At 52.0% G+C, this 27,767-nt stretch overlaps 1 protein-coding gene and 1 long non-coding RNA gene across 8 annotated transcripts in view; one reads left to right on the top strand and one right to left on the bottom strand.

Moving 5' to 3' along the window:
* MYH10 (myosin heavy chain 10) overlaps positions 1-2,468 on the bottom strand; it is an 82,137-nt gene extending 79,669 nt beyond the window's left edge. For 4 of the 7 annotated variants that reach the window (XM_015879768.2, XM_015879766.2, XM_015879767.2 and 1 more), the window contains exons 1-2: positions 2,406-2,468; positions 153-530 (exon numbers count right to left, since the gene is read on the bottom strand). In XM_015879768.2, the coding sequence (XP_015735254.1) occupies positions 153-497 (345 nt within the window). In that variant the 5' untranslated portion in view covers positions 498-530; positions 2,406-2,468. Of the gene's footprint in view, positions 1-152; positions 531-2,355 lie in introns of all 7 variants that reach the window. The other 3 variants (XM_085523252.1, XM_085523251.1, XM_085523250.1) reach the window with 1 other exon arrangement.
* A 334-nt stretch (positions 2,469-2,802) lies between these two features.
* LOC146757313 (uncharacterized) lies at positions 2,803-8,555 on the top strand. Its single transcript, XR_014936928.1, has 2 exons — positions 2,803-2,938; positions 3,297-8,555. It is a non-coding gene; the product is annotated as an uncharacterized LOC146757313 (long non-coding RNA).
* The last annotated feature ends 19,212 nt before the right edge of the window (positions 8,556-27,767 follow it).

The following is a 27,767-nucleotide window of genomic DNA, read 5'->3' on the forward strand; positions in this document are numbered from 1 at the left end:
ACACGGGGCTGATCCAAAGGACACAAAGCATTTACGTTACCAAAAATCAGAGCCAAGACCCACTTCCTCCATTTCACATAAAGAATGGAATGGCAATCAGATAAACTTTAGCTGAATGAGCAACTGTAATGAATCCAGTAATTAGTACTTACATAGATGAGCCCAGAGTAATAGCGATCCTTTAAATTATGCAACACAGAGGCTTCATTTAAACAGGTTAATTCTGCCATGTCTTCCACCTTTGAGAACTTGGGGGGATTCATCTTCTGAATGTCATCTTTATTGACTAGCGCTTTCTTTCCATTCTCTGCCAGTTCAACCAACACTTCATCCCCCTTCTCCTCCTTGATGCTGGCTGCCTCAAAACCGTGGCGCTCTGAAGGAATCCACACCAACTTCTTGGCAGTCCAATCAGCCTGGGTGGCAGGGTTGTAGATGACAGCCCTGTCCACAAAGAGGTATCTCTCGGGATCTTCCTGCCCAGATCTCTGTGCCATTGTGGGAAGGGAAGGTGTCCTCTATCAGTTACCCTGCACATCGCAAAGGGATAAAGAAAAGCAAGAAGCATGTTACATATTGAACATACAATCCATGAACAGAGCTGTGACACCAATTAAATGGGCTGCCTGCAATGTCTGCATCTTCCCTTGGGTGATGGCATAGCATGAAAGCTTTCCATAGCATTAAGCTGCTATACAAGTGGGTGCCCCTATCTGCAGCAGCACTCTGAATCATTAAATCACTGTCCAAACTCAATGATCTTTCACACACAATCCAGACCCACTAGAGTACAAACCAAGTGTGGTTGAACACCAGCTATAGACACTGCAGCAATGGCATGAACCATAAGAACAATAAGCACCTTGGTAGTTAAAATAGGAGAGGTGATATTACTGTACTACATTGTACTATAGCAAATATCATAAATAACTAACATTCTACACATAGAAAGAGCTGAATGAGTGACACCAGGCCGTTTACTTTAACAAAGTGTTGACTTTCAACTACAAACAAGAACTTGAGAAGCTCCAACAAGCCTTCAAGCTCATCGTCATCCTAAAGCTTTAAGACTCCACATTTCCACAGCTCACTTCTGTTGCCAACTGTGAACAAAATGACATTACCACATTAAAAATAAGGAATGCCTCAGCTCTCCAGTTTACCTTGAGGCACAAGGCAGCGAGCTGAGGAGTCACGTTTGATCCAGCAGCTTCACAGATTATTTGAAGGTGAATGAAAAGCTGCTGATAGGAGCTTCGGCAGGCTCATTGTATCTAATGGCATCAGTTTAGGAGGGAGGCCATAGCACCCTCAGTTAACAACGCTGCCACATCCAAAGCCTGTGGGTCTAAGAGCAGCAAGGTCAAGGCTGTCACCTGGCACAGGGTAACGCTGCCTGATCGTGCAGTCCCACTACTGATGGGCAACGCTACCTGAGCACATGGTGACCTCTCCCAGCAGGAGAGCTGTGAAAGCAAGGAAGGCTTTGCAAACCTCATTCGTCATCACACCAAGGCATGCACACACTGCTGGCAGTTCTGCAACGCATCCAACGTGCAGTTAAGCACAATGGTCGCTCCTCCACTCACATCAAGGAGAACAAACCTCAACGTGAGTGCACCGAACCCCCGGTGCAGGATCAGACCGCCGACTACACACCGTCTAATTCAACCCCAGAGGCGATGACTCAACGTTTAAAGTATTCCATTAGAACCTCAGCGAGGAGAACCCCGCGGAGAAAGGAAAACACCGAGAGGACCCTGCGTGCAATAGATACAGCCAGGAAAAAGCAACGAGCGGCCAAGGACGGACACGAGGCGATGGGAGCCCGCACCGCCCCAAGGCCTCACTGCGCTGCGGGGACCGAAATGAATCGCGGCCGGTCTCGGCCCGCGCCCCCCGCCCCGCAGCGCCGCTCCCAGCCCCGCGGCGCCCACACAAAGGATCCCGCGCTTCGCCCCGCGCGGGGCCGCGCCGCGAACAATGGCATTTACATGGGATACCCAAATGAACGCGGTTCCCACGCACGGATCCGGCGCTGCTCAACGGGAGGAGGGATAACAAGGGATCTCGATCACCGAGGGATCCAGAGGGATCCCCCCCCCTCCGGCACCGAACAAAAGGGCGCGGGTCGGGGCCGGGCCGGGCGGCCCGCGGGACCCTCGGCAGGGCCCGAAGGACAAAGGGCAGCGGCCCCGGCTGGGCCCGGCTGCGGAGCGGCAGAAAATGGCCACCTCCCCTGGTTGCGGTGCGGCCGGCCCGCACAAGGGGTCTTTGTGTGCCGGACCCGCGCCTCAGCGCCGCCTCCCGCCGCACCGATCCCGGCCGCCATCCCCCCCCACCTCCACAACCAACCTCCCTCGGCCGCCCCACGGAGCGGTGGATGCCGCTGCCCCCCGCCCCACCTGTGTGTGCAGCGCCGCTCCCCGCAGCTCGCGCCGCCCGCCGGCTCCTCAGCCCCGCTCCGCTCCGCCCCCCGCCCGCCGCGCGCCTTTAGCGCCACACCGAGCCCTCCGCCCCCCTCTCGCCGCCGCCTCGAGTCCCGCCCCCGCCGCCGCCGCACGCCGCGCGCTCATTGGTTCCCTCACACGTCCGTCTTCCGCCGCTCGCTCGCCCATTGGCCCGCCGCGCGGCCTCTCCGCGGCCACGGCCATAGCAACCTCCGCACGCTTACCCTCCAAACCCCGCCTCCTCGCTTCGCCCCGCCCCGCTGCTCTCATTGGCCGCTCGGTTTTAAACTCTCTTCTCATTGGACGCTCGCCACGCCCGTCACGGCGAGCCTCGCCCCGCGCTGCAGCAGGCCCGGCGGGGGGCGCGGCGCGTTCACGGCGCTGCAGCGGGCGGTGCGCGCGGTGCCGCAGAGCGGGGCGGGAACGCGCCCCCCCCTCAGGAGGGACCGGGCCGGGAATGTAACACCACAGCAACACATCGCTATACAGTAAGTATAACACACGGTAAGCAGAGCCGTGTGTTGGTGTCACATCCAGCATCCCGCAGGCAGAACAGCCTCATCCTGTGCCTTTCCCTGCCCTGCTTTGTGTCTGCGTTAGGACACACCCCCAGGGCCCACAGCTCCCTCAGGATCCCCCAGCCCCGCTAAGCAGGACAGCTCAGCACCTTTCTGGGTCAAACTGTCCTTGGGAACTCCATGTACCGAACAATAACGAGCCAGAATTAAGTATTTAATGCAGGATCTGTGCTGACAAGGGACATGGCAATGAAATCCTTGTGAATCTGGTTTCTAATTCAAACCCTGGCTCGCTGTGGCTGATGCAGTTTCTTTCCATCCCTTTCAGTCTCCATGCAGTAACAAGGTTTCGCTCTCAGCCATCTCAGTGGTGAGATCACATCGTGCCTAACGCACTTCGATACCTTCAGAGAGAAGGAAAAGGCAGAAATGCTTTATTACACAGCTTCAAAACCCAGGCAGGTATGTTTATAGCAATAAAATAAAAGCTATTCTATAGTAAAACGACTTTATATTAAACATGTTTGTGGCAGGAGCTTGGAAATTCAAGCCTTGTGCTTAAAGCTTGAGATTCAAAGCTTCCCGCAATGTAACAAAGCACAGTAAGATGAGGTTACACTTTATTTCTTCAGGCACGCTGCCCTGTCCGGCTATGCTGTTTTTATTATCATACATGTCAATAGGAAACGTTCTGAAACAGGTCAGCACCAAATATGAGCTTCATTGTCTCACCCACCATATATTTGAGGCCTGGAGAGTTGAAAAACTTAACTAAATAGGGAATGGAAAGTCTGCTTCTTACTCACAAAGGGGATTGCACAAGAGTTTGTGGGACGGGCTGCTGTGAACCTGATGTCACATCAGCAAAAATAGCCACCTCTGCAGCAACTTAGGCAAGGCCCAAGTGGCAGAGGATGGGTGTTCTGTCCCAGTGAGCCTCCAACAAGCATGAGGCCATGTATGACAGCCTGTGCAAGACACGGGGTGTTCTGCAGAACTCCAACTGGTGCCTTCAGAGGAGAACAGATGACGTGGAGCATGTGGGATGAGACTGGCTCCTGTCAACCTGCTGCAATCATGTTGGGAGCAAGACCCAAATGGGGACCTGTGCTCACCCACTCCTTGCTTCCTCTCTTCCTTCCCCTTTCTTGCATCCATCCCGCTGGCAAGGAGCAGAGGTTGGGAAGGTAGAACAGGATTTTCACCACCTCGCCTTCCACCCCCTGCACAAGGCTTGGCATGCGTTTCTCTTCCCTGAAGGAAAAGGAGGGCTTGTTCACAAGCCTGTTAAAATACCCGAACCCTGAGCCTCCCTTTCCCCGGGAAGCAGGAACGTGTCTGTAAGATCTTTCTCCTCCTGCACAGCTCACCATGTCTGAGATTGGCCCCAAGCTCCACGCTGCAGGGCTGGGAGCTGCTGGGCTCTGCTGGCCAGATGGGAGCAGGCAGATCCCCAACAAGATCCTCCTGTCATATTATGTGCCTGGATGCAAACAGGATGAGCTTGTCACACCTTCCTCACCTGATGTGAAAGATTGCCCTCTTTCAGATGCAGGATTCATTGGCAGTGTGCTCCCTCATGCGCCATCTCCATTGCCATGAGCAGGGCCGATATGTTTGTATCTGTACAGCAGCTACCTTGGCTGCCCCAGCAGTAGGTCCTATCTGCCCCCTGGTTATCCACTCCCCGTCCTTCCTGCCCCTTTCCCACACTGCCACAACACTTTCTGATCTGAAATGAATGCCCCATTCATAGCTGGGCAAACCCAGTTTTGAGATGCATCACATCCAAAAGTTCCCATATGCAATGCCTCGCTATGCCCTCAATAACCTTGGCTGTGTCCACGAGCAGAGAAGCAAAGCTGGGACACAGGTACAGGGCTTATGGTGAGAGGGTGAGATGCTGAGAGCTGCAGGGACACTTGGGCCAGTCTGTCTTGAGCTGCAGGGGGAGCCCTGGACAAAATCAGTGGCAGGGCAGCACCAGCACTAGGAACTGAATTCATCACTGCACATCCCAGCTCCAGAAAGAAAACCATTCCCAAATCTCACCTTGTGCTCAGACACCACCTCTTTCAACTCTCCCAACTCTATAAAACCCAAAGCAAACTACAGTCTTGCAGCACCAACCATCACCCATTGCATGCGGCAAGTAACAGCGTGCAGGGTTTGCCACGGTGATCTCGTTGTGCCGGGGAGTTTCCCATCTTCAGCCAGAGCCTCCTGCCCAGCTCCATACAGCCTAAATTTAATTGGAGCTGATTTACAGCATTTTTATTGCTGCCGACAGCCAGCAGTTGGCACAGCAGGCAGCTTCAATATTACTTTTGCATTTGTTGTTGAATCACCAGTTGGAAAGTGATCATGGGGCTTTTTATAGCCATGCTGCTGCCTGCTCACATGAGCATCCTGGCACCCTGACCTTTCTTTGGGCTCCACATAAATAATTCTGGCCCCTGGGCCAGCGTCCAGGTACCCACCAGGAGACCCAAATTCTAGTTGGGAGGTGCTTGTCCTCAGTGCTTCTAGGCTTGGCACTGACTCTGCCATGCACAGGGCTGGGGCTGTGCTTGGGAACAACCCAGCTGGGATGGTGGCCCCAGGTATCCCCAGCTCAGGCACATCCCAGTGCCATCAGCACGGAACAGTGCAGAGGAGCACATCCCAGCCACCCGCATCTCCCGTGTTCAGTGGAATCCCATTTCTTTGAGTTATGTCTCTTTTGCTGCCTAGTCCTTTCTGTTTGTGCTGAGACATCACTTCTGGGTCCTCCAGGCATGAAGGATCTCTGTCATCACCCAGTTCACCAGTGTGCAAGGGGTAAGATAAAAGGGGAAAAGGAGGTCTCTTTCCATTATCACAATGTTTTATCATACCACACTCACAGGTCTGGTCTGTACAACACAGCTGGTCTTTATAATCCTCCTCTGCTTCTGTTTTATCTTTGGCTTCAGAGCAGGACAGCTGGAGCTCACAGACACCAGCATCCTGCTGCTGGCTGAGGCCAGCTGAGAACCCCTCCCCTGAAGCCCATTGATGAGTGCAGTGCATCCAGGGATGCTCCTGCCAGGTGCAATCCTCCATCACAGGGTCACCTATCGCAGCAAATCTCAGCCCACGTGTGCCAGTTGGGTCTGCTGTGCAGGGAGCTCCCAGCACAGCCCTGGCAGCCAGGCTCACCCTGCAATGTAGCCCCCAGCCATGATCTAATTCAATTTAATTCAATCCCATTTAATGACTGACTGAACCCTACCCGTTTAATTAGCAAGCCAATATTCAGCTATCAGCGGTCATCGACCTGGGAAGGGTTTGGCTGGTGTGCCAAGCCCTGGGCTGGATAGAGGGGATGGGAAAATCAATCTCTGCTTCGAGTTCCCTGGGGGCAAGGATGAGCAGACCTGGGAGCAGTCAACCCTCAGCACATCACCAGGTTGTGAGCTCTGAAAATAGAGCACAGGGAGTCAGACACAGGGAAGGGCTGGAAGGACTTGGGTACCACCAAATGGCTCCCAGAGGGACTGAAACACCAGCCCTGTGGAAGCACTCCATGGGATGGCAGCAGGGGCTCAAAGAGCACAGCTTCCCAGGAGGCAGAGTGCATTCAGCATGGCCATGCTCCGTCCCTATCAGCATCACCCCGTTCTCATGGACATCTCAATACAGCTTCATTTCTGTGAGCATCACTGTCTCCCCATTCCCACAGCCATATCCTCAGTCCTCTGACCATCCCACGGTCATCCCATTCCTCTGATCATTGCCCCATTCCCATCATCACCCCACTCCCATGGCCATCTCCCATCCCTGTGATAATCTCATTCTTCCCATCTCCACGACCACCCCTTCATTCCTGTGATCTTTCCCCCCATCCCCATGACACCATCGTGCTCCCATACAAGTACCATTCCCATTTCCCACCGTGATGTGGATGCAGCCCACAGGCCACAAAGAAACCAGGGTCTAACATGCATTCTTTAGAACTTGCTCCCATCTCAGCCATGCAGATGAAGGCCATGCACCACAGTGACGGTGCTTTGCAGAGCCCTGGGAAGAAGATAAGGCTGATTTGCAAATGATCGGATGATTTTATATTTAATTGGACTTTTCTTGCCTGTTCAAGATAGGTGCGATTGGTCTGACCGTCTGAAAAGGCTGTTTGCAAAACAAACATGCAGGCTATTAATTACCCCAGATATAACCTTTGTCTCCTTTGACTTTGCTGAAGGCATTGCAGGAAGGGCTGCTCCTGCTGGAAGATGAAGCCTACTGTGTTCTGCCAGTGAGTATCCATGTGTCATAGGAGAGCTGCAGAGCCCTCAGGTGCCATAGATCAGGCACTGTGCTATAAGCTGATACATATATGGTTATTCCAGCACCAACACCTCATCACTGAGCAGAAACTAAACCTGATCCTGGGAAAAATAAACTACCCCTTTTTTGCATCGTTCTCTGCTCAGCCTCCACAGATGCCTCCAGGACAGCTTGGCTGAGTCAAGAGATTTTTTAGGGTAAAACCACGTGGAAATGAGTCGAGAGGGAGAGCGCTTTCACAGTGCTGTGTTTAAATAGCACCCACTGAGAAGTGGTGGCTTTGTGTGGTGCAAACACTGCCTGAGGATGGAACAGCTCACGAAGGCCTGCAGAGCTCCAGGCTGATAGAAAGCAACGAATCTCAGCCATGCAGCAGGCAAGGAAACATCTCAGCAGCAAGCACAGACACTGCACACAGGGACACGGGTACATCAGTAAGGAATAGAGTGACCTTATGGGACAGAGCCCCCAGCCCAGTCTTGCAAAGGAGGCAACTATAAGGCTGCAGAGGAGCACCTGGCACCAGGTCCATCCCCATTGTGGGGCTGGGGGCCCACAAGCCCTTATTGTGCCCACCAAGAGCATCGTGCTCCCCACTACCCGAGCAGCACCTGGGTGCTGGGAGCACCCCTGCCCCACTCCTCCTCCCCTAACCTCTCCTCCCAGGAATGCAGCGAATGCAAAAGCTGACAGCTGCCCAAACCAGCTTTTACCCTTATATAGTATCTGCTTACACGCTCCCTGCTGAACGCCAGGCTGGAAAAGCCTGATGGTGATGTGGGAAGATAAAGGGCTGCAGCCAGAGTGGGGATAAATATTTGTCATATTCCATCGCTTTGTAAGAGCAGGCAGTGAGGAGCTCAGGGAACCTGCGATTAAACTGCATTCCAATCTAATTAACCCCTGCCCTCCTGCTGCCAGCACTGCAGGGGTTAACACTGCTGCATCACACAGCAAGCTGTCAGCAGGCATTAGTCGGGATGCTGTGCAGTTCAGGGCTGCATGCAGATCATCACTGACAGTGGGAAGTGGCAGTGCCCTCCATCAGAGCCCCCCATCACACACTGCTGTGCCCCAGCACCTCAGTCTGGCCTGAGCCCTGCAGGCATCACTTTGGGGTCTTCATGTGTTTTAATGATGCTCAGCAGAAGCACAGGGCAGAGCTGGGCAGAGCTGTAACCCAGCAGGCTGCCCCCAGTTCGTATTGGTGTTTACTGGGCCAGTTGCTGCTCTTTCAGAGCTGCTGTGGCCAGATATGCTCCTGCTGCAGGAACACCCACCCTGGTGGGAAGCTGTCGGGAAGGGCATGGATCTGCCACGTGTTCGGTTTGGATCTCTGCATATCCAGCCCCACCACCCATTCCAAACACCCCCTCCATGGGCACAAAAACTCCTTTTCCCCTCACGTTAGCCCTGTGGCTCTGCTTCTCATTTATGCTGAAGACTAACCACAGCCTGCACGTGTAGCGGGCTGAGCGTGTGCAGGCAGGTCAGCCACCCAGAGCCACGCAGAGCCCCATGCAAATGCAGCTGTTATTCCTCCCCATGTCTCTGCATGGAGGTGCTTTCACTGGGGCTGCTCAGCTGTAACCCCCCCCTCCCCACTGGGTGCACCACAGGTGCTGTGTGCCGGATCTCTGCATTCCTGGCATGCCTGGAATTCCCTGACGCTTAACCTCAGCTCCAAATTTCCTGGATTTATAACATTTGGTTTTAGGTTAATAGCAATGAACTTGTAACGTTATTCACTCCAGACTGCTGCTATCCGAGCTGCCCTGTAACTCTGGCTTAATACCAATGCATGGAACATATATATTCATTGGACTGCCAAAGCTACCTCAAGAATTTCAGCTCTCTGCTTCTATTAAACCTGATATCTCAGTAGCTTGGAAAGGATTTGAATGGGAAATGTCCCCCCTCCCACACACACACTGCTGCTGGATGCAGCCCCGTTGATCCCCATCATGATGCTTTCTGATGTCTGCAATTTCCTCCAGGCAGGAGCAGAGTCAAACCTTTCCTACTGGAAGCAGCTTTGCCCCCAAACTGTATTTTTTTCTTCCCTTTGGTTCCTTTCACAGGAAATGTTTCAGGTTTCAGATTTTTATATAGAAAATAAAACACCTCCATGTGAAATTATCCCTCAAGGAGAAACAGAAACTCTCCTGCACCCCTTGTCTGTGTGCATCCTTCCCCTGGCCCAGCACTGTAAGTGCCATCTCGTGTCCTCCCATGCTGTCCTGCCCATGGCTCAGGGAGAAGAGGGTCCCACTCCCAGCCCTGATGGCCACATGGGGCTGATTGTGTCCAGATATGTGTTTTTTGCTACAATACATTACAGGTCACGAGGCAGCTTGTTGAGGAGCCCCTCTAAATGATTAAAAGGAAGAGGAGTGACTTGCATGGGAGGTTCCCATTAGCTGTGGTCACGCACCAGCAAAATAAATCAGGGATGAAAGAGCTCCTATCCAATGCATTTTAGATCCTGCTTGGAACCCCATTTGGACAGAGCCGCAACTCCCTGCCTGAGGTCCCTGCCACCACCTCTATCTGAGAGAAGGAAGGTCCAAGATGCAATTTTGCTGATATAAATGAAGACACAGAAGGACTTTTTCCTCCTGTTAGTTCAGATCAAATATCTAGTTTGCCCACCTCCTGTCTCCATCCATGCCTGGGCTCCTTCAGAGGCTCTTGATGAGGTTCAGGCAGATCTTTGCACCTTCTCATTGATGTCTGATCTGCTGGAGGTCCCACTGTGCCATAGGACACTCCTGTGCCTCGTAGGACTCCCCATGGAGGAAACCCCTGACACTGGGACTTATCCCCATCCCTCTGCCATCACATCTCCAGGCAGTCACTCAGGGTGGTACGTAGCATGGGAGCAGCTTATCTAGGGATCCCCCCACCCCATGCCCCTAGTTTAAGAGTTTGACTTCTCCCTCCCTTTGTCAACTCCCATAGTCACATTATTTTCTCTTTCTGGATACCTCAGGAAGGAAAGAGGAGAGTTCCATGTTGCTGGAGGAGATGATACTTAACCCCCAAGTAAAATCCAATAGAATAGCAGCTACAGATGACCAGGGAGGACTAAGTTAAATACTCTTCCAGTCTCTGAATTCTTTCTGCATGCAACATGTCCTGGGCCCCCTCCATTTCTGGGAGTATTTCTGAGTTCTCCATGCCTCTGAACCATCCATCCAGGCTGAATGTCTCCAAAGGCACAGCTCCTATTGCAGAAGTCACCCCAGAGGAGCTGAAGGAAGAAATAACTGGAGCTGAGCCATCACCCACTGAAAGGGAAGAGCCTGAGCTAGCCCTACAAGTGATGCCAATGCTCCTGCATGTGCCCCAGTCCTCATCTAGAATGCAGGGGATTCCCAGGGAACTAGTGATAGGACAAGAGGTAATGGCCTTAAGTTGCACCAGAGGAGGTTCAGGTTGAATATTAGGAACAATTTCTTCTTGGAAAGAGTGGTGCTGCACTGACACAGGCTGCCCAGGGAGTGGGGGAATCACTGTCCCTGGGGGTGTTCAAGAACCATGGAGATGTGGCACTGAGGGACATGAGTTCATGGCACAGTGTGGGTGGGTTGGGGTTGGCTCTGGTGCTCTTAGTCTTTTCCAGTCTTCTCTGATTCCTCTCAGCCTCATCCTGCAGCCCTATAAGCTGAGATCCCCCCTACATCACCCTCAATCCTCCGAGGAACCACTGCGTCCATCAGCTCTCCAAAGGCACTCCATGTCCCCAGGAGCCACAGGCAGTTCTGATGGAACCAGCAGTGAGAGGTCACACGCATTCCTCCAATGCCTTCCAAATTGACTTTTTGGACATGCAAACACACATCTGGAAGGAGGTTGGTGAGTGATTTCTGAACTTTCGCGTTTCCTTGCTCCCAGCCCAACCTCCCTGGGCTGAGCGGTGCTACCTGACCGGTTTCCATCCCGCTCAGCGGGTTTGCTTGTTGCCTTGCTGGTTGCTGGCAAGACAACTGTATTTTCTAGTTTTACCTGCAGCAGCTTTTCATGTGGGATGAGCCTGCTGGCTGATCTGCTTGCACACTGTAGGTCCAGCATGGGCTGGGATTGAGGGAGAACATACAGATCTACAATAGTGCAGCTGGAGATAGCTTAGACTTTCTCACCGGCCCCGATCACTGCATGTCACTGGGAACATGCTGTACAGGCACCCATAAATACACATTCCCTCCTGCTTCTGTTAACACTGAGAGAGCTCCAGCAGCTTCCATGGCTGTGACATGGGATGTTCAACCAAATGAGATCTGTGCTGGGGACTCATCAGTGAGCTCCTTGGCAGGGCCTAAGTTCTGCACCAGGGATGCAAAGGAGACGCCATTCCAATCCTGGAAATGCTGCAGGTATTTATCTGCTACCACTGCTAGCCCTGGGACTGGGATGGCAACTTGGAAAGAATCTGCCTTCAGATCTCCTAAATCCCAGTTTCATCCCTCCACCATCAGGCCTGCATTCTGCCAAGCTCTGCCTCAGGTCTGTGACACAGCTACAGAGTCAGGAACTGAGCCCAGAGTCCCAACTTCTGCTCTCCTCTACTTCATTGCATGGTGGCAATGGGTTGATGGTTGGACTGGATGATCTTAGAGAATTTTTCCAACTCTAATGATTCCGTGATTCTATTTACAAACATGGCTTAGTGGGCACGGTGGTGATGGTCAGCAGTTGCAGTTGATTATCTGAGTGGTCTTTTCCAACCTTAATGATCCTATGACTGTCCTGTGACTCTGGAAATAAAGGATAAATTGAGGTTGTTACAGTCAACTTGCAAAGGACCCTGCAGCACAAATTCATGCTCCTAAACATAACCAGATCCAGGTTAGTAATTAGCACAATTCACTGAGCATCGTAGGTGCATAGTGGGAGCTCTGAAACAACTACAGGATCTGACAGCTCTCTGGTTTGCAGACACAGCTGGATTACTGCTCTGTGCCTTTGCTGGGGGTTCTGTTACTGCAAGAACTTTGGGAACTCATCTCCTGCTTCAGAAGTGGGGACCCCAAATTCATAGAGGCAGCCCAGGGTCCACTCCAATGCGAGCACACAGAAGTCACTTTATCATCCTTGACTCACTTTCTCCTTCTCTGAAGTGGCAGCAGTGTTCCAGTGCCTCGGGGAGATGACGAATGTTCACAAAGGGCTTTAGGGCTCCTGAATGGATACAATCCTTGCTGTGCCCCCCTGCTGTCACACTCAGGTCAGGAAGCAGGCAGGAGGAACATTTTCAGCATGGTTTTGGGGCTGACACTCAGCCTGGGGAAGTGCTACATGCAGAACGTGATAAATCACAGCTTTTGCTGAATGCTGCCGGGGGGAAATCTGGAGCACTGTGTCCAAGCTTGTCAGGCTGTGATACTTCGGGAAGGAACAGAGTCATGTCTTCCAGGAGCCAGAACTCTCCCTCAAACAGGCAGCACAGGATGAATGGTGAGCAGCCCCATTCTCACAGGGAAGAAGCATCCCTGGGTGCACTTCTTCCTTTGAAAGGCACCAGGCACAGGCAGCATTCAGCAGGGGATGGCCAAGTACCAGAGGGTCAAACCTCATAACTTCTTCACCCTCTGCTTTTGTCTTTCTCCACTCCATCTCCCTGTGCTCTGCAACTTCCTGGCCATCCTACCCCACCACTGCCCATAAATTCCTCTCTCTCCCTTATCCTGCCCCTTCCCTCCACTACCTCCTGTTTTAGGTATGTTCAGCATTCTGCCAAGCAGGTTCTGCCTCTGGCCTCGAAGTCCCTGCAGGAGGTGGATCTCTGCCTGGTAACCAGCAACACGTGTTTGCTCCGCTGCCCAGCTCTGAGCCAGGGCCAAGCGACAGGTTTGGTTTCATCCTCACAGCTGTGCAGGAACAATTCATAGCATCACAGACTCGCAGAATGGCCTGGTTTGGAAGGGACCTTAAGGATCATCAACCCCCCTCCTGCACGCAGGGCCACCAACCTCCGTATCTCATACTGGACCAGGCTGCCCAGGGCCCCATCCAAACTGGCCTTGAACACCTGCACCTCTGGGGCAACCACCCAAGGGTGACTCAGAAGGGATTCAATGCTGATTCAGTGGGATTCACAGCATGTATTGAACTTGGTATTTCGTGGAAGGAAATGTAAACTGACTGTTCTTTTGCTAGGCAGACACCCAGAGCAATCTCAGGTCAGGATTAAGAAGCCTCAAGGACTTGTAGATCATTGGGAATTTAGAGTGGAATGGATAAGACGGTGGTAGTTCTTAATGTTGTCTGAGGCCTATGATTAAGTTTGTAGATGAGACTCTACTTTGTTGTTGCTGTTTTAAGAAAGGGAGAGTGTGTCCAAAAAAGGAAGCACTGGAACATTCCCTCTCTACATACATGCAGGACAGCACCCATGGTAGAGCACAGTGATGGAAGCATCCATCCCCCGCAAGCTCCTCGTGGCCTATCCACCAGCTGTCCTTCTTCTCTTCCTATCAATGAAAATATGGCACGAAAGCATAGAAAGAAAGCTGTAATGAAATGATGGACTGGAACACATTGATGACTTCACATTGCAGCTACCGAAGTCTGGATGACCGGAGGATAACTATAATTAAAGTGAAGGGATTTCACCGAGGTGGGCTAGGAGATACCAACCTACAGTTACGGTTGCCTCTTAGTCCAGCTAGAAAAGCCAGGAGCAGTCAGGATAGCAATAGCTCAAAGATGGACCCAAAACCACCGGCTCTGCCAGCCAGAAAGCATTGAAACCCAAGCCATCTGAACTGGTGAGACAAAGTGTGAACACTGTTGGTTCTGTATGTGACCCGTTCAAACATCTGCGTTCAGTAGCTCCCAGCTACATTTCAGCTCCCAGCACTGCAGGTTCAGCCAGGCAGGCTGTGAAAGCAGTAAAAAGAAGCTAAGGACTGTTGCTCAGGAAGATGCCATCTCAAAACAGAACAGCAATGGCAGAAGTAACTTGGCCAGCAAGGAAAGCAACCAGGATCACTTCCATGAAATTCCAAGGGGAAAAGATGGCTCAAAAGAGAAATGCTATTTACAGAGACGTTCTGCATACAAAATAACAGCAGACTGGTCAGCAAAGGTATCAGTCCACATCCAGCTCTGGATAGGAAGTGCAAGCACTGTGGTGGGAGAAAGCAAAACCACAGCAGCCCAGATGAGAACTGCAGATGAATTCCCAGTGCCTCTGCACCCAAGAAACCTTACATCCACCAATGCAAATGGCAATAAGCAGGCCCAGCCAAGCTGTGCTCCTGCCCCCAGTCTGGCTGATGAACTGCAGGGAACTACAGAAAGATGCCAGACAGACAGTCTGAGCACAGGCAAAGAGGGGAGCTTCCAACATCACCCTCATCTGCAATAATGTGCTGAGAGAAACCACTGGGCAGATGTAAAACAAACCATCTGGAAGTGCAGGGGAGGAAAAAGAGTCATTCCTGGCAGTGAGTGACCCCTCTGACACTGAAAATACCCAAGGTATGGTCACAGTACCAAGGAATGTCATGGAGCTCTCTGAGCCCACTTTGCACAGCAGCTCTTGGGCTGCCAAACCCTACCAGCAGAAGCTGCACAAGCAGGAGCTGCTTTAATGAGGCATCTGAATCTGACCTTTGAGATGGGCCTCTCCTGCCATGCTACAACATCCAGGTGTGTTGCTCCCAGCAGACACAACACTAGCTCTTGCTCTCAGTTGTGGTGCAGAGACTGAAAACAACACGTCTCCCACAGCATCTTCCCCTATGGGGACGCAGTACCATCATGGGGACAGCTTTACAAACAGCCTCCTCTCTGCCAATTGCTCTCTTGTTTTACAGACCTGAAGTGTCAGGTCACATTACTCCAGACGGGGCCTCACAAGGGCAGAGCAGAGACCAGGGGCCCACACATGGACCACTGATTCCTTGCCACTCGCCCCCATCAGCCATCTCAGGCTCAGCAGGGCTTTCCAATGGCTTTTATAGCGTCTGCTCTCTGCCCTGCCAGGTGTAGGAGCTGGATGTCTCGTGATCACATCCAGAGGGTCTGTCTGGCACAAATAGTTACAATATTTCTCCCTGAACTTGTTTACACCTCCAAAGGTCTTTTGCAAGTCAGAGCAAGACTGCCTTTATTTTCTCCACCAGTCCCTGCACACCAATACCTGTTGTGGCTGAACCGAGAGCTCTATGTGCTGCTGGAGCAGCCGAGGAGGAGAAACTGGCACAACTATTTCCCACCTTCATTTACAGAAAGCATTAATGAAAGCTGCCCTGACAAACTGCCCCTGCAAGACGGCAAAATAACCCTTTCCATCTGCGAATGGGCTGTCAACAGGAGATGGCTGAAGGCTTCCAGTGTGCCTCCAAAGCATCTGATAAAGATGTGTGGGAGCAAAGTAAACTAATCCTTCTCTGTGGGATCAAAAAGCCATGTCTGGGCTCCAGCAGGACATGGACTGCGTGCCAGAGCTACTGCTGGATGTGGACAGCAGGGAGCCATGGCCGTGTGGCCCTGGTGTTGAGCAGGGGCTCTTTGTACCCAGCAGGGTGTTGTTTAAAGGTTTGTGATTCATAAGGCAAAAATAAATGTAAAGGATGTATGGTATCACTTCCAGGCTAGAAAAGAGAAGATAAAGGGCTGAAACGTTTTAAACTGGGCTCCATAGATAGGGGAGGATGTGAGGGCTTGTTGCTTGTGCCAGAAATAGAGCCATTATCTGCAGGAGCAAAGTAGCATGGATTTATTTGTGCTACCTAGAAAAACAAACCAGCATCCATCTGCTGGTGGACGGTACCAGATCCTGATGCTTTGGGGGCATGGAGGGATGTGAGCTGCAAAACAGAGGCGAGCCAAGGTTTTGCTCATCTGGACTTTGCTACAGCTGTGGGTCTGCTACATGAGCATGTTCACAAACTGGGACAGGGGGAACCTCAACTTCCACTGGCACTGGCCGAGACGTGCCTCTTTTCATCACTCTGAATCTCACCATGTGAACAGAGGGGGAAGAAACACCCAGGCACCAACCCAAGGGATGCTGCAATTCACCATTGCAACACGCACCCAGGCAGTGCTGGCTACTGGTACCCACATGCCCTGAGCAAGATGGGCTCAGCAGAGTGAGGGATGTGCAAGAGCTGTCCCACAGCTGGATGGGCAGCATGGGACTGGGGAGTCCATGGCTGGGGTTCACCTGAGACACTGCAGAATGGCAGACATCAGAATTCCTTTCTTTTCATTACTCAGCAAGATAGGCCAGTGAACACAGTCCCCAGCCCTGCACATGTGGATGGGCAGGGGTTGGAGCTGCTTGACAGTCTGGGGACTTGGCCACAGGGACAATAGGAGATGCCTCTGGGCTCCAGGACCTGCAGCACCCATCCCATCTTCTCCTCTGGGCTGGGATGATGTTCAACCTGCTACAACCAGGACACCACAAAAGCCCTGACGAGTGCAGTATCGTGAGGATTGTGCAAATATTGTGATGAGCTTCTCCTTGAATCTAGATGAAGGGGAGATTTTTATCACATTTACTGACAAAACAGCTCTTTTTTTTTGCCTGTTTGTTTTCCAGGAGGGAAGAGAAGGCTGCCTAACTGCTGAAGGAGGATTCCTGGAGTGATCTAATAGCAGATGAAAGCAGCCAGATAGGAGCTGCTGCTCCCCGGGAAAGAATGGATCTCACTGCTGGGGCTGTGGATGTACTGAGGTCTCATGGACATTGTGTGCCTATGGGATGAGTGAAATGGCAGGAGTTAAAGGGAAAAACAACAGCTCTGGACACCTGGTTTCCCCACCGTAGTGTGGATTTGCCTCAGTATAAGCTGTCTCTATCTGCTGTAGGACTAAGGCACTACTGAGAGCATCCTCTGTATATCAGAAGCTGTGTTGGCTACCACCCCTGCTGGATGCTATGGGCTGAAGGTTTCTGTTGGCTCTTTGCAGACCTGGGTCAGTTTCAGACTCTGTTAAAACATGATCCACATGGGACCCTCCCAGCTTGGGGTATTCTGTGATTCTCTGATGGCTGGTAAATTAATCAACCACTGGTGAAGATCCTGCTCCTTGTCTTCATGGCTGCAGTGATGCTCCATGATGGAGCGTACCTGCACTGCAAGCTGCATGACCAAAAAGTGTCAGCTCCAATGGGCCATAATGACACCTGTCCCCCAGCCCTCTGTGTCCCACAGGTCTGGGAATGCACAGCCCACAAGCAGGGCCCTGTCTCAATCTCCTGATCTGAAGTCCTGATTTATGACACCAGCCCTGCCTGTCAACAGGTTGGTTCTGATAGCAAGCAGCTAACAAGCTGCTCTGCATGCTGATTAAGCACGCTTGTCAGCCAGTGCCTGGGCGATGACTATCACAGCTACGCCATGGTTGGGATCACACCTCTTGATCCACAACCCCCACAGAACCAAGGGAATGCAGAGCTATGGCATGAAAGCACATATCTTGGTGCCAGCCCAATCTGCAAAGCTATTGTTCACATCACAGTGACCCATGGCAGCCCCCACAAATGGGAATAGCCCCATCAGACAGTGTTCCTCCCACTGCTGCCCTGGCCCTGTTCCCCCCTACCAAGACAAGAATGCAGCTTAGCAAAACCAAGGAGAGAACAAAGCAGAAAAGAGCAGTTTTGTATTATTTTTCTTTTCTTTTTCTGGGCCATTTTGAATTAATTAAGGAATGTGATCTAAACTATAAATACTCTCCTTCACGTATGATTTATGGCCTGTTTGTTCTGGATTGGTATGTGCTTAATCTCTAATTGTAAGCCCACCATCTGTTTTTATTGATCTGCTTGCCAGGAGACTTATTGCTCTCCTTGGCCTTATATGGGAAAATTAGGTATGTGGTGAGCAAGCCAGCTCTGGGGCTGCTCTTACGTCAGCCTTGGAGCTGCTCAGGATCTCACTGCTGCATCTCTCCCTTTACCGTGTGAAACTGGAACTTCTGAGCCTACCCGAGCCCCGTTATTTGCAGGAGCATCTCCCTGTGTGCCAACCCCCCAGTATAGTTTACCCTCGTCAAATAAAACAGACAAACAAAAAGCCAACACGAAGGAAGAAGCGGCACTTGGCGTGGCCGTGGTGTTTTTGGCTGTAAATCAGGCTGCCGCCAACTCACTTCGGGTACTTTCAATGGTGGGAGTGTCTCCCTGAGAAAACAGCCCGGATTTATTCATTAAACCTCAGGGATTTGGTTACGTTATGAACTGGCAAGATGATAGTGCCCGAGCCCAGCCCGTGTGCTCTGCCCAACGGTGGGGAGGGCTGTAAATACATTCTCATTTTGTGGGTCAGAGCAGGGTGGGAAGGAGAAAAACTTCCAGTAACGTTTGCAGGCTTAAAGGCTGTGGGTTGGAAGCAAGAAATGCCATTTATTTGCAAAGCATAAAGTGGTGCAAGGCAGCAAAGGCATCCAAAGGGAAGGGATCCCATTGCTATTCACCAGCTGATCCCGGCAGCTCTCAGACCTGACTGGGCTGAGACTTGGAGCCCTGAGGAAGGGTGGGATAGGTTGTACCCCTGGGAGAGTATTTTGGATTTAGGGATGGGTGAAATGGGAAGAGGTGGATGGAGAGAGCAATTGAAGTTGCATGGCTGTTGTATGCTGTCCTGCAGGGGTGTGCCCAGAGATGTGCAACCAAGGGCATCCCTGGGGAGGTTCCCTCTTTGCTGTGGGCAAACAAAGTGGCATGGGGACAAAGCATCCCCTGAATGCACTTAGATTTGGGAAGGAACTCATCATCTGCTCACAGCCCTGCATTCTCCCATGGTTTTTATTGTAAGCTGTTCCCCCAGTTTCAGGGCCTGGTCTGGAGATCCCCATTCCCAGACTGACTGATGTCCACGATGACAGAATTTCTGCCGTTGAGCAAATTGACTTCCCATGAGATTGCAGCCTCAATATATAAATGTAAAACTGACACATTTTTACTCAGCTGAACATAAAATAGCTCCAGCTCCAGTTTGCACGAGATAATGTTTCCAGCAGATAAGGCAGCAGCTGGAGCGTGAGTTGTGGTGCAGCTCCCATTTTTCCCACAGATCCCCAGCAATGTTTGCTGTCCAGGCTGTGCAACATCAGCTTCTTATTAGCACCAGTCAGCATCAGGGCTTGTTTGTGCTCTGCTTCACCTCACCCCACACCTGCCTCTCCTGTATAAACTGGGGAGCAGTGGGATGCAAGCAGGGCTGGCAGGGTGGCTTGGTGACTGCAGGGAGCGGGCTGTATTTGGAAGCTTATCTCAGAGCTCTGGAGATGTAGAGCCCTTAGCACATGCAGCAGAAATGAATGCATCCTGATCCAGAGATCCTGACCTCAGACCTTATAAATAACCCAACCAGAGAGCCATGCAGAGTGCGTAAAAGAGCTTGGGTCCTCTCCTCTCCTCTCCTCTCCTCTCCTCTCCTCTCCTCTCCTCTCCTCTCCTCTCCTCTCCTCTCCTCTCCTCTCCTCTCCTCTCCTCTCCTCTCCTCTCCTCTCCTCTCCTCTCCTCTCCTCTCCTCTCCTCTCCTCTCCTCTCCTCTCCTCTCCTCTCCTCTCCTCTCCTCTCCTCTCCTCTCCTCTCCTCTCCTCTCCTCTCCTCTCCTCTCCTCTCCTCTCCTCTCCTCTCCCTCACACAGCCAGAGTCCCTTGCTGATCTTACAGGTTTCCTCCTGTGCCATCCCATCCCATCCCATCCCACTCCCCACAGCTCTACTCTCTGTAGTGATATGAGCAGAGTAGGAACCCACTCTGGAAAGTGGGATCTGGACTGGACACACCAAGCAGATGAGGTCCTTGTGTCTTTGTATATATACTGGTAGATGTCCTCAGGTGCCTGGGTGAGGGCTACTCCAACCTGAACATGGGTGGGAGAGCCTGGGGTGAAGCAAGAGGAATCTGCTTAGGAGGGAGCCACTCCAGCGGGATGGAGCCAGCAGGTCTCCATCTCAGTGCAAATGTGCTATGGGAGGAATTCACATTTTGTCTTCTTGGTTGTACCAGTGGAGGTGTTGCAAGGCAGCAGACGCCCACCCAATGGGGCTGCTCCCATCCCAGCAGGATGCTCCTCATACTTCTTGCTGGGCTGGCCCTGCTGAGAGCACGCAATGCCTTGCTAATGAGGAGCCCACGGAGGATGCTTCGGTGCATGGCCTGTCCCCAGGTCGTGGGGCAGAGCTGAAGCCCTGGCAGATGCCTCAAAACATGGGATTTGGTGGCCAAAGCCACTCAGTGCTGACCAGAGGAGGGGCAGATGCCCCATCCCAAAGGGGTAGTGGACCTAAACCAAAGTGTGCAGAGTGTGCAGGAGGTCAAACAAGAGGGTTTGGATGTGGAGGGGACCCCAGGAACGAGGGGGCTGCACAAATCTGCTGCAGGCGGTCACACACCAACACCATCACTGATCCTTTGGGGCGCACGTGGGGGCTGCAAACCTGGCCTTGAAAGCAGAGCTCATCTTTTATCTGATTCCTGTAGGACTTTCCTCACCGCAGTTACGTCTCACTTCCATTTGGGTTCAATTAGTCTGGTTTTGACAATGCGAGCAATTTCGAAGTACTTCCTCCCCCAGATCACACAGGAAAGGCTGTTTCTGTCACTTGCTGTTAATCATTGTTAGCAGGAAGAAACTGGTAAGATTAGGAAGGGGCTCTGGCCGTGTGAGGGGGAAGGTGAGTTAAACTGGAAAAAATCCTGGGTTTTTTAACATGGAAATGAAAGAAAATAAATAGAAACAACCCCCAAAAGGCTGTTATTTCCTTGCAATAAGACATATAATCCAGAAAAAGAACTTGAGCAATGGAGAAGTGCCTTGGGAATATTTGTAATGGCTCTTATCAAGAGGCTGAAGATACGAAGCTGTTCTGCTGCCTTTCTGCCCGCCTGTTTGCTGTCCTATCAGCTGGAATATCCTGACCACTTCCTTCTGGTCTTAACAGAGATATTAAAATGTCAAAAGTGTTTTATTCTGGCAAGAAAACCTGGGAAAGGAGAGAGCCCTACGGTACCACCAAGAGAAAAACAGGCAGCCATGAAGCCAGGAGAGGGGATGGGGCTCTGAGCAGTGATGGAGCTCTGTGTGTCCCTGCTCAGTGCATGGGGTGGGACCAGGTGGCCTTTAAGTGTCCCTTCCAAGTCCAGGGTTGTGATGGTCCATGTGGGGATGGGACGTGGGGTCCCAGGTTGTGCTCAGTGGGTCTGAACAAACAGTGCCAAACTTGTTCAGAGCGCTCTGCTGCAAAGCACACACATTCTTAGACAGAAGTGTGGGACGCATTGCAACATCCTCTACACTCAGAGTGAGTCTTGAATGCTTCAGTCCCTGTCTGATGACACCATCCAGGAAATGAGAAAGCTTTTGCAAAACCAGCGTGTTGGATCTTGGCTTGCTGAACCTCGACTTGTTGCACGGATTTGTTTCCTGCAGCATTGCTGACTCACAGAAAAACCCCACAACATCCCAGCACGGCTCTCCAAACACTTCTGCCACCACCGTTTGCCACTGCAGCAGATGCCAAGGCTCAGTTATAGCCAGGTTTGCCCCATGCTGGTTTTGATGCCATTGCTTCCAAGTTCATTAAGTGACAGCCAAGTTTATTAAGTGACAGCCCGCTGGCTTTAGAAAGGAGCTCCCTCCAGAACTCGGTCCTTTTGCCCATGGACTGCAGTGATCTCCATAGTGTAAAGCTTTCTTCTGCAGCTGAACTCACACACATCCCCTCTATTTCTTCAGTCCTGGCAGGCAGTGAAATCTGCTGCATGACTTTGGGGTGAGTTCCAGATCTTTTTGTACCTACTGTCCTAAGTACAAGCGCTGAGCACGGGCTTCAATGCACCGAGCAAGAAAAACACTGGTGTTCTTCCAGCGGTCAATGAGTAAATATTTATCTGCTGTGAATTTTTGGTACGGAAGGTATTTGATGGGGTTAGAGCTTTCGAAAGAGAAAATGAGGAGGCTTAGTGTTAAGCGGAGGGCAGGCAGCGGGTGAGGTTACACTTAAAAGAGATCCCTATCAGATTTATTAGGATTTGCTTTACACCGCATTCAAAGGAATCCCTGGAGACTGTTCCATTCTCACAGCTGTAGCTGACAGAAGTGCCGTTCTGCTTTATCCTTCCCTAACATCTGTCTTCCCCATTCCCTCACAAAGAAAGGACACGCCAGCAACGCCCTCATCTCAGTGCTTGGGGTTGGAAAGCTGCGAGCAGTGCTGAGATGCAGGAATTCCTGGTGGGGAGGCAGGAGGGGCTGCCGGTTCCTATCAGCCACCCATCAGTGGGACAAGTGCAGCTGATGATGCTGATTTCCTCCTGGGCCGCCTCGCATCAACCTGGGTGAAGCAGCTCATTAAAAGCAGCTAATTGCTGCAGTCGGTTGTGATGTGAATTTTTCAAGGTTAATTTAGAGGCGTCAGGAATCCTCCATTTGTGGCCAAAGAAGGTGAATTGCACACATCAGGCAGCCACTCCTCTGCTGTTTTTCCCCCAGGCTGTGGGTGCATCCGGAGCATCCTCAGGGAGCACGAAGAGGAATCTGCCATGGGGAAACCCAGCCCAGAGGATGCCAGGTGGTGGTACCAAAGCACTGTGCTTAACGTGTGCTGTGGCTTTGCTTTGTCCCCTCTGGAAGATGATTTCTGAGAGCCCAAGAGCCAGATCCTGGGGCTGAGTTTTGGAGCATTGGAGGCACCCCAAGCTCCAGCACTGACAGACCTGAGCTGTGACCAGGGAGATGTGCAGTGCTGGGGTGGAGCTCGTGCTGGGGCTCATTGCACCTGAGCAAGGGCTGCCAGCACCCACCGCAGGCAGGGAAGGGAAACGGGCTGTTTAATGAATGGATCCTGTGTTTATGGAGAACCCGCCAGCCATGACAATCCAGATGTTTCCTGTCTCTCTTCATCTGCAAACAGCCATTTGCTGGTTAAAAGTGGTTCCCAGCACGAAGCTGTGCATCTGGGCTTCAGTTCTGCAGCCCGAGGCGGTGGCAGACCTCCAGCATATGGGATGTGAGTGGGTCCCTGTGGGCCCAGCCCTGTGGGGTTGGTGTCCATCTGCAGGCAGGTCCAGGGGCGAAGCTGGGCCCAGTGCTGGGATGGGGCTGTGCAGGATGTGGTGCTCTGCAGGGAGGCAGGGACAGCCCAGGTGGGGGCAGGATGGGAGGATGCAGCTCTGCTCACTGCCCACCCCTGTTGAGTCTCTGATTTTTCCTTCCTGCTGGACCCCTGGAGTCTGCTGTTGATGTCTCTTTTAGTTCAGAACTGGTTAGGAAGCAGACAGTGGTCAGGTTTGGCTCCTCTGCTGTCTGAGGACAACTTGCGGACATGGCTGGGTGATAACTTCTTTTCTTTGTCTGAGCAAGCCTGGATGCAGCAGACACCAGGAGGCTGTACAGGCACAATTCAGTGCTATTGGGAAACTGAGGACAGGCTGTGCTAAACGGGGTTCCTGGGAGCTGCTCCTTTCCTTCCCAATGAGTCACATGAACAGATTCAACCAGTTCTCCAGTCTCAGAACCAGAACGAGGACCTTGCTGCTCTCCAGTCTTCCTCAGTGACATGCATGGAGCCTCATGGGGACCACAGGAGTGCAGGGCACAGGGATGGGACCATAGCACAGGCCACACAGAAGCCATCTCCTCTGAGGAAGGGCACTGGAGAGGTTTGCTTTTAAACGGTGCAATATCATCAATTTTCTCTGAGGAGAAACATTTGAGAAGCCTTGCAGCAAAAATGTCCTATTTTCATCCCAGTTTGCAGTGCCAAATGATCAGGACTCCAAGTGGAGTGGAAACACTGACTGCTCTGCTTTGCTTTGCAGTTTAATAGCAAAAAAACCCAGAGCTTTCCTTTTGCTCCTGTTCCTTCCCCATTCTGCCAGCGTTCCAGGAGTCTGAAGCAGTTTTGGAGCCTGTGATGGATTTTCCCCTCTGCTAAAGGTTTTCACCACCTCCTCCACCCAACTCATCACGTGAGCCCCTCACGTTGCCTCTTCCCAAGGCCTCTTTGTGCAAATTGCAGAGCTGCAGCAAAGCAGAGCCCTTCTGGGATGAGATGGGATGGGATGGTTTGGGATCGGTTGGGATAGGAGGGGATGAGAGGGGATGGGATGGGATGGGATCGGCTGGGAATGGGATGGAATGGGATGGGAGGGAAGGAGAGGGGATGTGATTGAGTGCAATGAGATAGGGTGGGATGGAAAGAGATGGAATAGGTTGGGATGGGATGGGATGGGATGGGATGGGATGGGATGGGGTGGAATGGGATGGAATGGGATGGGATGGGGTGGGATGGGATGGGATGGGATGGGGTGGAATGGGGTGGAATGGGATGGGATGGGGTGGAATGGGGTGGAATGGGATGGGATGGGATAGGATGGGATGGGATGGGATGGGATGGGATGGGATGGGATGGGATGGGATGGGATGGGATGGGGTGGGGTGGAATGGGATGGGATGGGATGGGATGGGATGGGATGGGATGGGATGGGATGGGGTGGGGTGGGGTGGAATGGGATGGGATGGCTCTGGATCCTCTCCCATTTATGAAGCCCTGCAGCAGGCTGTGTCTGGGCATGACCTCGCAGGGCTGACCTGTGCACTTTTGTCACGGGTTAGTTAGATTTACCTATGCCCGTGACAGGGGAAGCCACCCCACGCCCCCCCCCCCGGGGCCCGGAAAGGAGGGGGAAAAGGGGAGTGGGATAAAACAGCGACAATCTAAGGAGGAAAAACTTATTTTACTAAATATGATATCGAAATACAAGATAACACAATATAATATAATTAAGGCTAACAAATCGAACGAAACAGAGAGAGAGAGTCTCCGAAAACCGAGAGGCCTACTGTGAACTCTAGGCGACACGGCTGGAACGCTTCCCACTCTCCGAGCAGTTCGAGAGAAGAAGGAGGGCACTCCAGCCTGGGAACGAGATTATACAGCGTCCTGGTCCCGTGACTTATTGTTACTCCTGTTGTTCTCTGGGATATGTAGTCTTCTTCTGTGGACTGAACATTCAACAGAAGTATCCATACTTGACATGATGTTATGATGTGGAATACTGATAGCAAAATTACAAAATTACAAAACCATGACATTCCACCCCTTATTCTACATTATTACATCATGGTTAATATATACATATATATATATGGCTTCCCCTGTCACGGGCATAGGTAAATCTAACTAACCCGTGACAACTTTCCACAACTCACTGTGCCAGGAGCAAATATTTCCTCTGGTGGTTCATGCACTGCAATGCTGGGGCAAGTTCTGAGCATGGAACCCAGGGAGAATTTCTACCTGATTTCTACTTTCATGATGAACTCCCTGCCATCATGGAAATTCACTCCCTACTCCTTGGAGCAGGAATGCCATCTCACCCTGTGCAGCACCATGAGTCCTATTTAACCACTCAGCTGAGGAGAGGCTGGTGTGTCCTTGATGGACATGTCTACCACGTTGCTCCATGCCTGGACCCCAGGAGGGTACAGGGACAGGTACTGAGAGCAGGGAACCCCTTCAGCAGTGCCACAGGAGATGTGTGGGGTGTTTCAAGCCATGGTTGAGCTCAGAGAAACTTGCCCTTCATTCTATACCCCAGATCCCAGTTCCTCTGTCTCTGCAGGGCACCAGGGGCCTGGGCAGAGATGCAGGCCTGTCTCTTTCCCTTCCTATCCCAGGTGACATCCCCACCATCGGGTCCTTCCATCCATGGTGACACCACTGGCTCCAGGACTGATGTGGGGTTGTGCTGGGCAGTTGGAATTGCAAACCCTGATCAGATGCTCCTTTGTCTTCAGGATTGCACCCTAATTCACTTCTACCACCCAAGATGTGGGACAGCCTCTGTGGTCCCCACCCCTCCCTGCTGTTTGTCTGTCCATCCATCTGCCCTTGCAGCAGGAGGAGGCACTCAGCACCCTCCCCTGACACACCATGCTGGACACAGAGGATACCCTAAAATGCCTTAAATTCAAAGGAGGTGAAAAATTCAAGGGGATGGAAGCCAAAACTGGACAATTTAGCCACTGTTGCTGGAGCCAGCTCAGAGCCAGCTCTCCATGCTGGTGGGCACGGATTTGGCCTCCACCTTCATTTCCCACCCAAGGCCATGCAAACAAACACGTCGTGATGGGTCAGGGCTCTGCCAGAGCCCTCCTAACACAAAGGGGGGGTCAACTCCAGAGCGAAGGCAAAGTGAGCAGGAGGGAGGGGGTCGGGAGGGAGAGACAAAGGCTCAAGCTGAGGTCTGGCAGTGAGAGTGCTGTGCTGGGAAAAGCCTCTGATTTATTGCAAGAGGTTTGGCAGCTCGAGGCAAGCAGGGAGACCAGCCATGAGCTGCATTTTAGGAAGTGGCTGCTCTGTGAGCCCCTTCCTCAGACACATTTCTATGGGATGGGAAGGTGGGGATGGGTGGTGTGGGAACCTCAGGGCTGACCTACTGCATCCAGCTGTCCCAATGGGACACCACTGAGGGGCATGAGGTGCCATGCATGTGCCTGTGGTTGCTCCAGCATGAGTATGGTTAGTAGGGGTTGTACTGATGCTGTTCCATCCCGCAATGGCCAAGGGACATCTGCTGGAAGAAAGCCACCAAGCAGGGTGCATCAGCCACGTCATGTTCATGGTTGGGATGAGCACTTTAAACAATCCTCTTCCTAAACAGAGGCTTCACAGCTCTTCAGGCTTTTGCTATGGAGGTGACTGCTTCCATCCATGGGTCACTCCCAGCTCTCACAACAGGCTCAGCACTTTGGAATCAGATTTAAGCCATAGCCTAGAACATATTACCAAAAAAGCAAACAGCAAACACATTCTTCTCTTGAATTCCTGGCCGCCTTCTGCCCCTGACCTCCTGGACAGGCCCTGGCAGCATGGGTTGGCGTGCTTTCCTTCAGCCTCTCTGCTTGCAAAAGTCCCACCCTGGTGTGTGCACAGCCTCCCAGGGTGGCCAAAGGCTGCTCTGCAGCACCAGGCAGGTCTTGCTTCTCCATTTAAAGGCAGGGTGAGACATGAACCATGCTCATCTGCACTTTGTTCCTAGGCAAGTTCCTTCCTGACCAGCTTTGTAGCTTGCTTTAAGGATTCAGGGGGCTGGGGGTATTGCACACTGGGTTGCTGAACCTTGGTGCTCTGCTCCTCAGCTTGAAAACAGTGGTCTGCTAACTTCTTTGCATCACCTCTTGCTCCTCCTGAGAGCCTTTGCTAAGATCAGAGTGTGCCAGGTCTAAGTGCCCTATAGCCCTTCCAGCATCTCCATGGACTGGAATCATATGCATCTTCCAGGCAGCATCAGTCCAGGGCTCCTCACTTGCCCTGCTCCTGGCAAAAGCTGGAAGGGAAATGCTGGCTGCACCTCTGTGTCTGGCTCCTACAGAGCTCTGCAGAGCAGGGTCAGGCCCCAGCTCTTCCCTTGGCCTCAGCCCATCCTGGAGCAGCGTTGAGCAGCACACAGCTCCTCATGCTTCATCCTGGCCAGACTTTTATGACTGGCTGGAGACTTGAGCTTGTTCTGA

Source organism: Coturnix japonica, chromosome 23 (genome assembly GCF_054131305.1).
Source record: "Coturnix japonica strain WE chromosome 23, WE-NBRP24, whole genome shotgun sequence".
In the NCBI taxonomy this organism is placed as follows: Eukaryota; Metazoa; Chordata; class Aves; order Galliformes; family Phasianidae; genus Coturnix; species Coturnix japonica.